Here is a 17,770-nt window from a genome sequence, read left to right as displayed (position 1 = left end):
AGATTTTCACTAAAAGAAAGCACTTCAGGATGAAAGAAAAGGATTCCAAATGCACATTCTTATCTATACAAAGGACTAAAGAGCACCAAAAATGGTAAATATCTAGCTAAATGTATGACATTTCCCCCTTGTTTTTAAATTTCCTAGAAGCAACTGAACGTTTAAAGCAAAATAACAACAACAAAAGCACAAATGACAGGGAGGGGAAATGGAAACCTACTGTGTTATAAGGTTCTTACTCTGTATGTTAAGTGGTATATTATTATTTGTAGACTGTGATAAAGATGCCAATTTTCAATCCCAGAACAACCTGTAAAAAAATGCAAGGAGGTATCTAGCTTCAAAAGGCCAACAGGGAAAAAATGCTCATTATATCCATAAGGTGGCAGTAAAAGGGAAAAAATGGAACAATAAAAACAACAAGATGGACTACTTAAATCTAAGCATACTGATAATTACACTGAATGTAAATTATCTAAATGCTCTAATTAAAAGGTAGAAAATGTCAGACTCAATAAAAACAAGACCTCAGTATATACTGTCTGTAACAAATGAACTTTAAAAATAAAGACTCATAGGTAAGGATGCAAAAAGATATACTATACAAACACTAATCATAAGATAGAGTGCCTACATTAATATCAGAAAATGTAGACCTCAGGAGAAGGAATCAAAAATAAAGAGGGACATTTCCTAATGATAAAAGTAATTTTAAGACTAAACTTAAAATACCATGTGTTGATGAGAACGCAGAACACTGGAACTCTCATATGTTGTTGGTGGGGGTGAAAAATAAAACTGCTTTGGTGAACAGTTTGGTAAATTTGTTATAAAGTTAACATGCACTTATATATAACCAGCAATTTCAGTCCTACTTCTTTATTGAAGAGAAATACAAACATACGTCCACAAAAAAAATTGTAAGCAAACATTCACAGAAGTTTTACCCATTACAGTAAAAAACCAAAAACAAGTCAAATGTCTATCCACAGAAGAATAGATAAACAAATTAGGGATATATTCATATAATAGAAAACAAATCAGCATAAAACAAAGTAAATAGATGATAAAAACAAACAACATGGATAAATCTCAAAAACATGATATTGAACCAAAAATACTAGTTACAAAAGAAACATACTATATGACTACATTCATATGAAATTCTAGAATAGAAAAAACTAATGTGTAGTGATAGAAAGCAAACCAATGGTCACCTGAGACAGAAGATGGGAGACTGACTGCAAAGGAGCATGAAAAGGGTGATAAACTATACCAGTTTGCCTGGGACTATCCAAGTAAACCCCTGAGTTCTGGGCACACTGTGATATTTGGTCACTCTAGGCTACATACAGAAACATTTTTGGGGTGATGGAAATGTCCTCAATCTTGACCAGGATGGTGGTTATATATATATGTCTGTCAAAACTCATTAAATTGTACACTTAAAATGGCTCATTTTATTACATGTAAATTACACCTCTACCAAGTTTAAAAAGTAAAACAATAGTCCATTATGTAATTTGTGATGCTTTAACCACGCTAAATACAACCAGATGTTTATTCTTCTAATGTTGCTATTTTACACTAGCGTTAAAAGTATCAGCCTATCAAAACTTAAAAACAGAATTTTTAAATATATTATATATGTCTTTAAGAAAACAAAGGTATGATTTAAGATGCAAAGGAATGTAAGAATGCTAGGTAAAACATAATGGAAGCATTTAAAAGATTTTTTCAGCTTCTTAAATCATTCACTCATTCAAAATATTTACTAAGTTCCCATTCTCAAGGAGCTCAAGGGCAGAGAGACTTATACATAAATCAACTATAATCAGCTAAAATCAGTATAACAAAATAAGCATAGAAATATGTGTGAAGTGAAAGTGCTATATTGCACTGGGGAGAGGAAGGGATTCTGGAAAGGGTTCTGGAAGGACACACAGGAGTTGATCTTATTTAAGGAATCTATAAAACAAATGAGTCAGAATTCTGCACACTAGGTGTGAAGTAGAGAAGAGCATGATTTGGATAACTGTTAACAACTGAATAGTAATAGAGACTAAAGATTGGATAATAGATGATGGCAAACTTAAAGGCTAAAAGTAAACAAGTGACAGATAATGAAGTGCAAAGATTCTGAATGTATCAATACCACAAACATAAGGCATTTTAATAGACTATCCTACTTCTACTTTTGAGTATTATCTTTAGGTTTTAAATTAAGTTTATTAGGTTCAGAGTATATTCCTACTCGATTTACTCCTGCTGAATTATATACTGTATTTGGAAACTTTGAAATAGTATAATTGTACCTTTTCATTTTATAGACAAAAAATAATTTTTGACATGGACCTTATCATTTCAAACACAAAACAAGTTTTAGGATTCCCTTAAACTTCAAGAGATGGAAAAATAATATTTTTTCAAAACTTTCAGACTAAGGATATACTTTAAAAAAAAAAAAAAAAAAACTTAGTTCTGGATTTCCTAAAAACTGAGTTCCTCCAGAACTTAAAAGAAATGAAACTGCATAAATGTTTTGTGTACTTTTTCGTTAGTATGGTATCACACAACAAAAAAGGGTGGGGGAGATGTTAAAAATGATCACACCACTGGGAAGAGTATGCATTCTCAGTGATTTATTATTAGAATAAGACCTTTCTATTTATCGCAAAACAAACAAAGAAACAAAACTATTCTTTGGTCCACCATTAGATCACTTGGGAGTGAGGGGTGGAAAAATCCAAAGATTCAGAGATCAGCCTGCATATTCCTTTGGGTACACTGTTCATCCTTTGTGAGTATAATCAATCATTTTCTTTGTGTCCCGTCACATCCACGTTTAACAGTTTTTTACTTCATTTAATTAAAAATTTACCAACACACTGATAAATATAAAATCATGAATAATGATTTATTTCTTCAAAGAAATAAAGCCAAGAATCTGATAAACACAATATAGGTATTTTACAAGTATTTACAATAAATACAAGAATTTTTTTAGAGCCTTGCTTTTTAATAGCTCAACACCAGAGGTCGCCAAACTTCAGTAATTCAGCTGCTTGCAGCCTTTAAAGCTTAATTCTTGACCTAGGGTTCCTGGATGAGCTTCAGAAAGCCCAAGGATCTCCTAATATTATGTAAAATTCTGGCATGTATCAGTTTTCTGGAGGAGAGTCCATTGCTATGAACAGATTTTCAAAGTGGTCCATGATCCAAACCCTATTAAAAGTTGCTTCTCTCATCATTAATAAACATGAAAAATTTAAATAATATAAGTATGAATTCCAGTGGTCCCCGACCTTTCTGGTAACAGGGACTGGAGCTCCTATGAGAATCCAATGCCTGATGATCTGAGGTGGAGCTGAGGCGGAGATGCTAACACTGAGGAGCAGTTGCAAACACAGATGCAACTTTGCTAATTCACCCACTGCTGTGTGGCCCAGTTCCTAACAGTGTTTTTGTAAATGTGCTAAGCCATGGCAAGTCTGACCTGCTACTAGGTGCAAAGTGGCCAAGGCCCATGTATACCCTGATGGTATCTGCACTGTAGTCAGTAAAAATCTCTACCTTTCCTGGAAACAAATTTGCTTGTTGGATCCTTTGTAAATTTAAACCGTTATCCTTCACCGAAAAAAAAAAAAAAAAAGTCCGTGGCCCTGGGGCTGGGAACCCCTGAATTAAGCAACCAACTATTGTTTATATAGTACATGTAACATATATTGCAAGTAAAAATCTGTAACACAATGTGTTATGGGGTGTATGTACACATTCTGGGGAGTGGGAAAAGAAGGTAGAAGTTTAATATGTTGTCCTTGCAGTCTGTTAATAATACAAGAGCTCTATAATGTGAGAACGGACTATCACCAGATAACATATTATTAAATTCCCAATGTATGTTAGCAAAAATATTTCACTGATCAAAAAACTTAAGAAAAAAAAAGTATTTTATACTTATTAAACTCTGATTTAATTAATATCTTAGCCCTCTGTTTGAGACTATTTGATAGTAAAAATGTTAAACCAGGAGAATATAAGCACGCATGTGCTGAAGAAACCATGATATAGAGATAACCAAAAATCTAAAACGTTTGCTAAATAAAGATGGTGAAAATAATGTTGAGTTGTATCTGAAAGCAAAGAAACCCACCATTATAACCTTGATTGCTTTAGATGAAGTAAAATTAAACCTAGTCCAAAGACATGTCAAAGTGACAGGTATATTCATTTCAATAAGATTTAGGTGCTGTTTCCTTTAATTTGTGGTCACCTTTAAAAATTACTAACATATAATAAATATGAATTAATGAGTTCTGGATATTAAGTTGATATTAAGGACAGCATATTGTTTTCCCAGATCTACAAAACTCATGAATAGATGTATAGAGCATAGAGAATTGAGGACTTTTTGGACTTTACTGAATAGGATCCATAGGAGCTGTGACAGTAATGTCAACTGGCAAATGGCAACTCTCTTAGGGTGTGATCACAACACCCCAAACCACAGAAACATCAGTAGTCTGAGCCCCCAACTACAGGAGCCGATAAACATAAAAAGTCCACCTTGTAAGGACCACATAAGCTGAACACCTCAGACAGATGATGCTCAACCCTGAACTGAGAGCATCAGGAAATGGGTATGCCGAGAGATGAAGACTCTGACCTTCTGCACATCATAGCGAGTGGCTTAAGACCGACGTGCACTATCAATACCTCCAGCCAACAAAACTCGCTTTGGAGACGATGAGGACTTTCATCTCCATGCCCTGTCATGTAAGACTCTGTACTTCCCCTCTGTGTGTGTTGTGTATTAACTTGCGTGGATACCTGATTGGTTTACCTGAGAAGGTTCCACTCAATAAACCTGGCACTGTGGAAAGACACAAACGTATGTGTTAAAGGGTGTTACTTCGGTAGCCCCTTTCCTTGCTCACAAAATAGAGGATATTAATTTAACTAAAGATGAATCAGAAAGGATTTCTACCAACCAACTCCTCCTAAATATGATGGCAGCAGTAATCATCAACATCATCTTCCTAGGATTAATGTAAGGATAAAATGTAGTAATGTACATAAAGTGTTTATTAGCACAGTGCCTTGTACAGAGTTAAGGTCTCACTAAGTAGCAGCTTTATGATTAGCAGTAGTTTCTTAGTATCTGAAAATGTACATTTCTGAGGAGCCAGCCATCAGTTAAATTGGCAGATCAGGAAAACAATTATTTAGACAAATATTTATAACAAAATGTGGCTCTCTAAATTTTAATGTTTTTGTTTACTAACAAGATTCTGGCACAAAACAATTGAAAGGATCTATGTTTTCACAGTTTCCCTAATTGCAAAAAAAATATATATGATTGTTAAAAAAAAATCAGTATCATAGAACAGTAAAGAAGTGAAAATCGTCTCCTTTCCCTTCCTCCTTGATCTCACTCTCCACTGCTAAATCTATTTCCTTCAAAAACTTTCCATTGGTAAGCATCAGAAGAAATGAAGTCTATTTACTTAGCTATAATAACATAATCAAAAAATTATTTGAGTCATATTGTTTTTACTTTCAAATTTTTCAAGTTTCTGCTAGAGATAAGATTTTATTAGCTTTTAGGCATGTAAGAGCTATCTACACAGATATCTAAGTTGTGTAATTATTGCTGAGAAAATTAAACAATAGTTTACAAAGTTGTTTTATAAGAGAAATTAAGTAACTCTAATTGCCTTATAACAATTTTGTTATTGCAATAAATTAAGCATCTATATATTTGTCATGCTTTTTCTAAGAGATACATCTAAGTTTTAAAGGCTAAAACCATAAAAGCTATACTGAAATTCTATCATCAAAAGGTGCGACTAATTCTGCCCTAAAACTCTTCCATCAGAAAGTAATGGTCAATTTATTATTAAACATAAGTAAATGTTCATGGAATAAATGAAAGCATATTTCCATGAACATTAGTGCATTAGAAACCTGAAATTCTACAAAATGGTTGGTTTCTTTCAAACTTTTAGTTTTTGTGATATTTTAATTCAGAAATTGAGCTCTGGACTGAAGTTCACCTTTCCTTACTTGAAATTTATTTTAAAATTTGGAAGGGGAAAAGAAACTTAGTAAAACTTCCAGCATTCCTAGGTCCAGAACTTCCCTAGACTGCTTCTACTTCAATCCATCTGGGGAATTTGATGGGTATTTGTCACTTATATAAAAAAAGTTAGTGATCAAATCTTCAGCAGCTAAATACTGCATATAATTTATTTTCAAAGGCAGTAAGAGATCACTTAACTTTAATGATATTATTCTCAGAATCAATTATGAAATTCAGAATATAATCATAAAATAGAATTATGCAGTCATTTAAAAAACAGTCAAAATATATTTTATGTGAGAAATATAATTTAGTTTAAAAAGTCTATAAAACAGATGGCATTTTTGTTTAAACATATATGCACAGAAAAGTATATAAAAATATTTATAGAAGTAATTTTTCATGAGTAGTAAGAAATTGCTTTTGTTCTTTGTATGTGTGTTTTCTCAGTATTCTGCATTGAGTATATAAAATTATAACATATATAATAATTTAAAAAGTAAACATCATTAAAAAATATTACCTTCTCCAAGTATTCAGAAGACTCTTTTTTCTAAATAACCCCATTGGTGCGAATGATGGCGGAGGTGTCAAATGACAATGCTATATTACTAAACTGATGTTTGTGAAATTCTTGGTAGAAGTTCTCCCAAAAAGTCTTATTTTTTTAACCAGGAATCTAAAACTACATCAGATAATTTTTGGTATTATTTTAACTAGTATGTTAAGGACAATTTTAAGAAAAAAAATCTTATAACCTGAGAAGTCCTTAATACAATTTCTTTTAAAAAATGTTTTTAAAATCCAAGCATTTTTTTTTTATTTTCATAAGTTAACTGGGATAATGAAATGCTGAGCTGATAATCCTTTGCATGAAATCAACCTCAGAAAATTAAGTGTTCTTCATACTTAGATTTTTCATGACTTTAAACTCTGTTCTGCTTTGTACTTTTAGCTTATTCTAAATATCTTGCAAAAGCCTTATTAGAGCGCAGAGAGGGAAGAGTATTTTAAAAACTTAGCTAGTTTATAAAACTGTGTTACTCATGCTATAAATATTGGCATGGTACCTAAGCCAATAAAACTCAATGAACATATACAACCATACTAACTTTTCTTATTACCAGGTAATTCCAAATTCATGAATAAACAATGGTTGACCAGTGATCTCCAACCTTTCTGGCACCAGGGACCAGTGCTTCTGTGAGAATCTAATGCCTGATGATCTGAGGCAGTGATGCTAGCATTGGGGAGCAGTTGCAAAGACAGATGAAGCTTCGCTAGCTGGCCTGCTGCCTCACCTCCTGCTCTTAACAGGACAACCCATCTGTGGCCTGGGAGCTGGGGACCCCTGTCTAGCAGCTTAATTCAAGACTTTATAGAAAACTATTTTGGTGCCCTTGGATATTAAAACATAACAATAAAACAAAAGTCCCTGCTCAGAAAGTTTATAAAATAATGAGGCAAGTCTACCACACATAAAATTCATTAAGTTTGCTATAAGATTGTTTAATTTTTTGCATAAACTCAATTCAGAGGGAAGAGTATCTATTTTACAGGGGTGTGTCAGCTACCCAGATACTCCAGAGGAATCCCCATGAGGTTTTCAAAAGAAAAATGGAAAAAGAGTAGAAAAGAACAGATTAACATGGATTCCCTAGTTACCATAAGAACTAACAGTTCATGACTATTATCTCAAAAAAATCAAGAATTAAATTGGGGACCTGAGACCATTTTCATGGAAAATTCAAATCAATTCTTGAAGCCCTGATTAGCAGTAGTAACAGAATCTGTTTAAAAAATAAAATGTCTTAATAACATTTAACTTCGAAAGCTAACCCACACAACTTCTTTTTTCTGATTTACAACTTAAATCACGAAAACTGGAACAGATAAATCAGAATTAGCCATGAATTTTATTTCAACAAAACATCACAGATTTTCAATATTTAAGGAACAGATGTACACAATCAACAAGATTTAGATCTAAATTAAACACACATAACCCCTACAATGTTTACTAACCTCCACCCATTAAGATTTAGAGCTACATCTCACAGACATACACACCCTCACAACAAAATGTCTATTAACCTCAATATAATGTACAACATCAGCTCACCAAATGGATGGGAAACTAGTACTGATATTTCACCTATCTTGAGCAGTCACACTTAGGAATAAAAGGGACTAAGAAGCCGGATATTCCAAAGTGCCCTGAGGTGCTAATTCCATTATCTTATATCGCTTTCAAAATATCTATAGACGGTGACTTGAAATTATAGTAGGGTGATGACTCTGTTCCTTAAAGATAAATGCAAGATGGCAAGAAAACACATAAATGAAAGAGTGTTTTAGAGTTGGCCTACTGCTACAAATTTATCACAAACCAATTTGCGAAAAGTAAGCCCTGAATGAAAATAAAGTCTTAAACCATCAATCACAAACTGACAGTTTCTACTAAAATCTATTAAATAAGCACAAATTAATACTGGCAAAAAACTGAATTAAAAGGACTGAACAACGAGTGGTAACAAAAACTCAACATAAAGTTGAGATTGAGTGAGTGGCAAGTATGAGATATGGACTTATCATAGATGTACACTTGGCTTCCAGAACAATTTCATTTGTATCATGGATGAATTGATTAAAACTAACAACAATGCTAAACTACATTTTGTTGAGAAATGACACAATTCTAATAAGCTAAACATATGTGACAAATAGAATGACAATATACCCAGAGAACTGTATGGTGAGCTTAAGTTTATCAAGTGAAAGCGTGGTGATAGAAGACATGCTCAATGGTTGCATGAGAGCAGGGGTCAGCAAACTATGGCCCAATCTGTTTTTGTAGGGCCCGTGAACTAAGAATTGACTTTACAGATAATCATTTGCAATCAATGTGATAATAGGGAACACGAATATTGGACTTCGATTAAGAGAAATGTGAGAGTCCCCCCAAAAGAACTCCATTCTACTAATTATTAGACTATATTATCAAAAACAAAGTGTATAATTATTATATTTTGAATTTCATCCATGAACCATCTATGGAAATTTGTTTTCTCTTTTGTTAATATATATCTCAATGATAGCCTTGATTTGCATTTTAGCCCACAAAGCCCCAAATATTTTATCTAGCCCTTTACAGAAAAAGTTTGCCAATCCCTATATCAGAACATTAATTTGAATAATGTGGAATATGTAGGCTTTTGAGAAACATAGATTCAAAATATTTGAATTTAGATCTGAGATCTGAGGGTAGTGTGGGAATCAGGAAGGAAGTAGATCTGCTGAACAAAGGCTAAACATTCAATTTGAAACTAAAAGATGGTTACCAAAAAGGAAGGAAAAAAAAAAAAAAGACTGTAAATACATAGTTGTCTCAGGTGCAAACCATAAGAAATTATATGGATAATAAGGAAAATTCTTGATCACATACTGATTTTTTCAACCACACTTGCATATACTGATATCTAGCAAAATCATTTTATCAAAAGCAACATATTTTTTATAGAATTAAGTACACAGATTTGAAAATAACTTAATCACAGCCCTGTGTACAACTGGTAAAGGCTACCAAGGAGTTATGGCTCAATACAATCAAAACTAAATTCAAGCTGTCCAGATACAGTACAGGCTACATCCCTAATTAGCGAACTGATGGCTGGGACTATTAAAGAAAACACTAGAAGAGCTTCTGTCAGGAATATAAATAAGAAGGTTTTCCCTTGGATGGAGAATTGGACTACACGGCCTTTATGGATAGTTTCAATTTTATACTTCTATTAAACATTTGGAAAATAAAGAATAACGCCCAAAAGACAGTAGGTATTGTTGCTTTGGCCAAACTGTAACCTTAGAATGAACCAATCTAGTAGCCTAACTATAAAGACATTAGAGTTTTTTAAAAGGGAGGGATAAAATCTCAAATATTAAAAACTTTAAAAAATTACATTTAAAAACTCAATTAAAATCCCACCCCTACTGTTCTTAAGGACAACACTAATTCCAAGATAATATTTTGAATCTGGTGTTGTTAATGAAAGTGTTGACAGACCTAATACATAAAGTTATATTAAACCTATGAGTCAAAATTCTACTTCTCTCAGTGGTCTACCCATACATGTAGATATTCATGCTTCCATTTTGTATTTATATACTGAATAAATACAAGCATCTCCTATGTGCTCAGTAAAGTATTAGGAACAGCCAATACAAGTGAACAAAAATAGACAATAGCTTGTGCTCTTATTCAGTTTATATACATTTTAGTGATCTTGCAGTTTTTAAATAATTTAAATATATATGTATATATATTTTTTGCATCAGATATCCAAAATAGCTTTTCCAGGATCATAATGACTCAGTTAGAAACTAAAGGGCTGCTGTGTTCTTACACTTTCTCTAGAGCAGAATTTGCTATGTGATCTTGGATCACTTTCTCCATTTAAGTTTTTCTTGAGTGTGTACATGTATGCATTCTGAGAATAACAACGAAATTACTTCCAGTTCAAAAATTCCAATTCAACCTTCTTACCTTGATTATTTCCACCAACTGATCCACACCACTGTCCCCTGGAAATATTGGTTGTCCTAATAACAGCTCGGCCAGCACACAGCCCGCAGACCATACATCTGAAGAGAAAACAAAAGCTTATTAATACTGTTTAGCTTAAGTTAAGTTGAAAAATATTTGTATATATTTTCTAATTTTACTTTGATCAGAGAATAAATATCACAATCAAAAGATTGCCCAATCCAGAACAGAGGAAAGTTATCAAACTATTCTTAATCCATTTTAAAATTAAGTATTAAATGTACTAAAGACGAAACAAGGCCAATAATAATAAGCCAATAAGAGGTAAATTTAATTATCAAATATCAGGTGTTCAAGTCTTCAACAACCAAGACAGGGGAATTCTAGTTACAAAACATAGGGCATGGTTATATACTTGTCACATGTAAAAATAAGTCAAAGTGACACAATTCCTGCAATTAGCAGGTGCTTACAGAGTAGCAACAACCAAAGGTTTAATCTCCTATACAGGGAATTGTAAGCCAATGCAAATTCTGTGAAACAATTTTAGAACTTTGAATGTACAAATAATTTTAAAGCATACATCATTGCTTACCCATAAATAGTCCTCATTTAGAACTATTGTCCTGGGACAACTACTAATAGCACCCCCTTTCTCTTGTAAAAGTATTACCAATGGGAAGATAAACGATATGGTCACTCATTTATAGCTCATCAGTAACACTTCCTGTAAGGAAAAGCTAACTTTCAGTTTCTAGATGCCCAAGATTGCTGGTTTTTTTTTTTTTTTTTTTTTTTTTTTTTTTTTGCTGCTGTTGTTGTTTTTTTTTTTTAAATGAACAAGCAAGTGCTTTAGGGAGATGAACATAAATCACTTCTGGCCTTTCTCATCTACCAGTAGGGAAGAAGAATAGTGGAATGGCAAGAAGACAACAAATAATTTAAGTGGTCTCATGTGGTAAGATGTGCTATCAAGAGGGACTGGAAATCCCTGCTCCAGTAACTAGTTTTTCCCAGCCTAGAAAAATAATGACATAAGATTCATTCAAGAAATTCAAGTTGAATTTGTCTAGTTCCAAATAATGACAACAAAGACACTTATTTTGCAAACATAGATTGAAAAAGCCTTCCTTGACATATTAGGTAATTGCTAAATGAAGCAAATATGAAAGCCTGCTAGGAAATCCTTACTTTACTTAAGGCCAATAGTAATACTAACGCCTAAAATCAAATGGAAAAGAAGTATTGCCTATTAATGTAAACGCTTTATTTTGATCTAGGTTTAAAAACATCCCTTTACCTAGCTAATTAGATGAAAGGTAATATGCACTCACTTCTTTCCTCTATAAAAGGAAAAATTCATCTCAGAAGACACAGCTGGAAAAATTGCAGGGGAATTATTACAGTTTCATTAACACACACACACACACACACACACACACACACACACACACACAAAACAAACAAAAAAACCACGAGGAACACTTTCCTAGCTAGGATTATTAATATAAGCTACAAATATGGGAGACAAGAAGTAAAACATTAAGAATATTATTGCTTAGTAGTTGTCACGGAAGATGAGTAATAAAAAGACTCAAGTGACAACTATACTAGCGGTCTTCAACACATGTTAACTTAGAAAATTACTAAAACAAAGATATTTATCATTCATTTTTCTGGGAGATACAAAAATATCTTCTATTCTTACACCACAGAACAAATGGATGACATTCTTCGAACTGAACAAAACGGAACAGAAGGCACGAAAAAATAAATGCTCTGGCATACTGAATTTTCTGGTTATTTGGGGGTTAAGCCAAAACAGTATTCTGTTTCTCACTTAACTCTAATTCATGGTAAAAGCAATCTTTCAAGACCATCTAGTTTAACATACTTCACAGATAAAGAAATTAAGGCATAATAAAGTTCAATGACTTGTCAAAGGTCAAGCTAGTGAATAGCAGAGGTAGACCTGGAACCCAATTTCAATTCCCAATCAAGATACTAGTGTCTTGAATAATTGCCTCATTATCACAGAATAACTGTTTCTTCAGGCATCTGTAAGCTTAATTCTTTATCCTAAAGAAGCTATTTTTTCTCAGTCTACCATTTCTCAGTAAGACAATATAGCAGAGCCTTCAGTCTTAGCTCTAGTTATATCCGAATATGATAATAATTTAGTCAGAACCAGCTACTCTTTCGCTTTAAACATCACTGTTTAAAATATTTCCAAAATGTACCTGGATTAGTACACTTCTATATACCTTTGTTTTTGTCTGTTTACAAATCTTCCAAAGTTTGAAGAGGCAAGTATTCTAAGTCTAAAAAGGGAGGCCATATCTAGGCTTATTTGGGTTCAGAAGGCCCCAGAGTTAAACAAGTGGCATATACTTGAGTTCTAAGTTTAGAAAATCAGAAGTAAGAATCTTGGCTTTAGCCATGCAAAGGAGGCTACTGGAAAGCAGGGACTCATAACATCCAGAGAATTGGCTCCTAATAGAGAAAACAGAATATGCTGTCCTTCATGAGAAGATTCCAAAAAGCGGCTAGGCACATTGCCATTTACAGAAGTAAGGCATTCTTAAAAGGGTCAATAGTTTATATAAACATGCCTTAATGTGTCAAATGATGTGGTTATAACTTTTTTTAAAAGAAGTAAACTGCATTTACTTAGGCACAATTCATCTTAGTTATCTGGTGTGCAGGTGATCATCAGCATATATCTGAATAAAATATAAAGCACTTAGAAAACCAAATGACACGTCTAAAGATAATGAGCTAAAAACTAAAATTTGCTTTTGATAAAATTTGCTTTTGAGTTAAAAATATTACAAAAAGAATACTACCTTACATTTCTATAGTACATTCACTAACATTTTATTTAATCCTCGCAGCCACTCAGTAAGGTAGGCAGAACTGTTAGTAATCTCCACTTTACAGTTTAGCTAAGTAGCAATAAACCTGGAACTTAAATCCAGTTCTCCTCCAATCAAAATATCCTTGTTTCTATTTCTCGTTTGTCCCTTAACATACATCCTATAATGTAGACACGGTGAAACTTGGAGTATATCTTCCCACTAACCCCCATCTATCTATCTATCCCTTCCCCCTCCCTGACCCCCCCCACCCCTGAAGTATACTTTTTATCCTCCAGTACAGCAGGCCTCAAGTATCGTCTACAGAGCCTTGGTTCCTCCAGGACCTTTTCAGAGTTCTGAAGGGGAAAGCTATTTTCTTAAAAATACTAAGATGTTATCTGCCTTTTTCACTGTATTCACATTCGCACTGGTGGTACAAAAGAAATGGTGGGCAAAACTGCTGTCCCCTTAGCCTTTTGTCCTTTGACAAAATAACAATGGTAATGTGTAGTGGTATTTGTTCATATTAGAGAATTTCTACTTGTCTCAAAAGACACAAATTGTCCAAGTTCTGATTTTTCTTAGTTTTATATTACTGGGGGCTTTTGTTTGTTTGTTGGTATTTGTATGCTTTTGTTTCTGTTTTTGGACTAAGGAATTATCTTTAAAAAACGATATATAACAATAAAATAATTGTGATATCCATTTGCACCTAGCCTAAGGGTATACTTCCTTTCTTAGCTTCCTATTCATAGCCAGCTGATCATACTTTCCATGTTTACTCCTACTTGTGGGCAAAAATGGGGTAGAAGAGATGGTCAATGAAGACTGAGTAAATTATTTCCATTTAATTCCTCCTATCACTGATTTTTGTGAAGAATTCTACAAAATCACTGGGGTTAGCCAAAATACTAATGAAAAAGTCAGAATTATTTTTTGACCTGAATTAAAATTAAATAACCAACTGAGACGGCATAATAGGAATGTCAACAATATGGTCAGATCTCATTACTTTCATCATAAACTTAATGGTTGCAAATTCTCCAACTGGTGACCATGCTCAGAAGTGAGTATATCAGGGAAATTAAGAAAAAAAAAAAGAAAAGGAAAGAAAAGGTATACTTAGGATTTATTTGAAAGTTAAAAACAAATGTAATCATAAAGAAAGCACACAGTCACAAAAAATTAGCTTTATTATTCTAGTAATCCAAAAAATCTCAAAACAGGATAGTAAATACATTTTAAATTCTAGATGGCAATTTTTTTAATATTCTACACAATTTTGCATATCAATTGTCAAAAAGAAATGTATTTCAGGGCATACCTATCTTTAAGTGAAAGTATAGATTAGTAGTAGTAAATTACTAAAAACAAAACAATTAATAATTGCAAGCCATTATATTCAGATTCAGTACTTACCTATACTAGAGGTATAATCAGTGGCTCCAAAGATCAACTCTGGTGCCCTATAGTACCGAGAACAGATATACGAAACATTGGGTTCTCCTCGGACCAGCTGCTTTGCACTAATAAAAAATAAATAAATAAAAAGCAGAGATTCTTTAAACTAAATTTAAACCTTAAAAGAACCTAAACTGCTATTATTCACAATACTGAATGTTTACCTAATATGCATATAATTCCAATCATAAAACATATGAAAAAGAAAATACGAACTATAACTATCTCTGACAAAAGAAACTTAAAATTTTAACACGACATTAATTTAAAAAAATAACAGCAACTTTTAAAGACTGCATTTGTCAACTGTCACCCTAAGGAAAAAAGAGCTAAAAAGTCACAAGAGGATAAATGCTGAATTCCTTTTGACCCTCTGTGTTCCCTAAATTCCACCTCCAAAATACAAAGAAGAGTAGAAAAATTATACCTCACCCCACCAAAAAAGCATAGCAATAGATTATAAGAATGAATACTTTTCACTCATTTTTTTAAGAGTAAGAAATTGAGCCACTTTTTCATAATCTGACTTCTGACTCAGAGTGAATATCCCAAGGCTTATAGACCCAATCTACTTTATTTTTTCCCCCATCTTTGTCAATTTGTTAACTGTCTGAACATCCATTATCCAATTAAAAGGAACCGTGCTCACTCCTTTAGGGCAGAGATGATTCATAGCTTATGAATTCTTAACTCTGTTGTCCTAAGATTAATTACATGTTCCCTTAATCCCACTTTCCTTACAAAACTTTGTGGTATATATTTTAAACATTACTGTGAATTAAAATTGGTTTCTTTTGCGATATCTCTCAAGATAACTTCAAGACACACTATGAAAATAAACTGCTGTAGAAGCTAACTATTTTGACATAATAGCAGAGATAAATACAGGAAATGACTATGAACAACAAAATCAAAATAAAAAGGTCAGTAATGAGGGAAGGTTAAGAAAATTTTGAAGTAAAGGTATGGGAAAATCAGAGATAGATGAAAGTGGTCACAAGGGTTTCAAAGTCTGGACTTTCTTTTCTTCTATTTATTCCTGGTCCATGAAAACTCTTGACCTTAACCTATTTTTCCTTCATTACAAGTTTTGAGGGTGAGAGGCAGTTTACTTTTTAGCATTCTCCACAAGTACTGACATACACCAACCATTTTATAAATTAATAAATATCAATCCCTATTTTTAGGCTGCATGAAAATTAAGATACTTTTTCAGCATAACTGATAAAACCTTCCTACTTTATTAAGGATTTTATTAACAAGACACATTCCAATTATGTACTCAGAAATTCAGTATAAGATAAAGAAGGCAGTATTTGAAACTTCACAGCCTGATGATTTCTTCACTACTAAATGAAGTTACCTCTTCAGGTGAGGCTGGCTATAACTTATTGCCCTTTGAGGGTTGAGAGCATCAAATATGGTAGTCACATACAGTCCTAAAGCCCAACCAACCCTTCACCTATTTCCAGATTCTACTTCATCCAGTAAAAAAATTACTAACGAGGGAATAATACTGTTTTCTTCAAATCACCACCAACCTGGCACTAAGGACCTAAAGTATATCTCAAACTCTGGCACTAAGGACCTAAAGTATATCTCAAACTCTACTTGCCAAAACCAACTGTTAAAAACCAAAAAGGCAACTTTATTATCAGAGCTATTATTAAAAATGAGCTATTATCATACAAGTGAAGTCCCTATTCGAAATATGTAAGAACAAAGTGATTTCTATGTCCCAATAAAATGAACCATAGCAACAGTGTTAACATTACAGTAAAAGCAAAAACTACTAAACTTGATGTCTCATAGTCTTTTTACAGTCTATACCAATCAGTCACTCTCAGTGGGGAATACACCCCATAAAAATAAAACTCATCTAATTTGGACAATTTGTTCTACGCATAATAATAGTAGCACTTTGTTTCAAGCAACAAATAAGAGTTGCGAGGTAATATCTTTCTCCCCTTCCTATAGTTGAAGGGACAGAGTTATAGTCTGCAAAATGAGTTGGATCCTATAATAGGTGTCTGAAATTAGGAAACTGTAAAAAAGGGAATGGTCTGAAAGAAGACACCCTTGTGAGACTAAGAATAGTTAACTCATGACAGAGCGGATATGCTTGTTAAGACTCTCAAGAGACAGCCTATAGAAAATATATCCTATATTAAACCTAAACTTTAAACTGTGGGTAGATATAAAAGTATTACAGAGAGGTAGGAATACAGCTATTTGCAAGTGTGAGTCAATATCTATAAAGAGCTGAGTTGAAAAGTAAGAATTTGTGAGAATGATAAAAATTTGGAGACAATTCAAGTTATGTGGAGATGTCTTAGGGAGTGAGAGGAGTGCGTTTACTCTAGGTGATTACATTAGAGAGAAGAGAGGTTAATTGCCTGAGTTACTTGGGGATATAGGTTTGACTTCATGCTGAAAGGTCAGACCACAGAAGCACAAGACCCTGGATACCATGGAGATGGAAAGGATGAAGTTTTATTACACAATGTTACCAAAGAATAAGTTTAAGAAAACAGAAAGTGCACTGGAATTTGCAGGAAAAAAAAAAAAAAAAAAAAAGGAAGAATAAGAAACCCAATTATAGTGGAAAAGGAAGAAAATATTGCTATTAGATCTTTTGCCTCGTCTCTAAATTGAGATTAACTTGGAGTTTAAAAAGATACACAGTAATGTATAATAATCAGTATTTTTTAAAAATTAGTTCTTACTGAAAAAGGAATATATACATATAATAAAAATTCAAACAATACAAAAGTACAATCAATGTAAAAGTTACCTATCTATACTATACTTCCAATATTCCCTTCC

General features: G+C 33.0%; 1 protein-coding gene across 4 annotated transcripts in view; it reads right to left on the bottom strand.

Moving 5' to 3' along the window:
• Nucleotides 1–17,770, bottom strand: part of GSK3B (glycogen synthase kinase 3 beta) — a 172,961-nt gene that overhangs the window by 47,744 nt on the left and 107,447 nt on the right. For all 4 annotated transcript variants that reach the window (XM_016158805.2, XM_016158806.2, XM_016158803.2 and 1 more), the window contains 2 exons: nt 14,903–15,009; nt 10,626–10,723 (listed from right to left, as the gene is read on the bottom strand). In XM_016158805.2, coding sequence (XP_016014291.1) covers nt 10,626–10,723; nt 14,903–15,009 — 205 coding nt within the window. The remainder of the gene's footprint in view (nt 1–10,625; nt 10,724–14,902; nt 15,010–17,770) is intronic.

Source organism: Rousettus aegyptiacus, unplaced genomic scaffold (assembly GCF_014176215.1).
Source record: "Rousettus aegyptiacus isolate mRouAeg1 unplaced genomic scaffold, mRouAeg1.p scaffold_m13_p_4, whole genome shotgun sequence".
NCBI lineage: Eukaryota > Metazoa > Chordata > Mammalia > Chiroptera > Pteropodidae > Rousettus > Rousettus aegyptiacus.
Note: the sequence above shows the minus strand (reverse complement) of the source record. Positions and strands in the feature narration are given on the sequence as shown.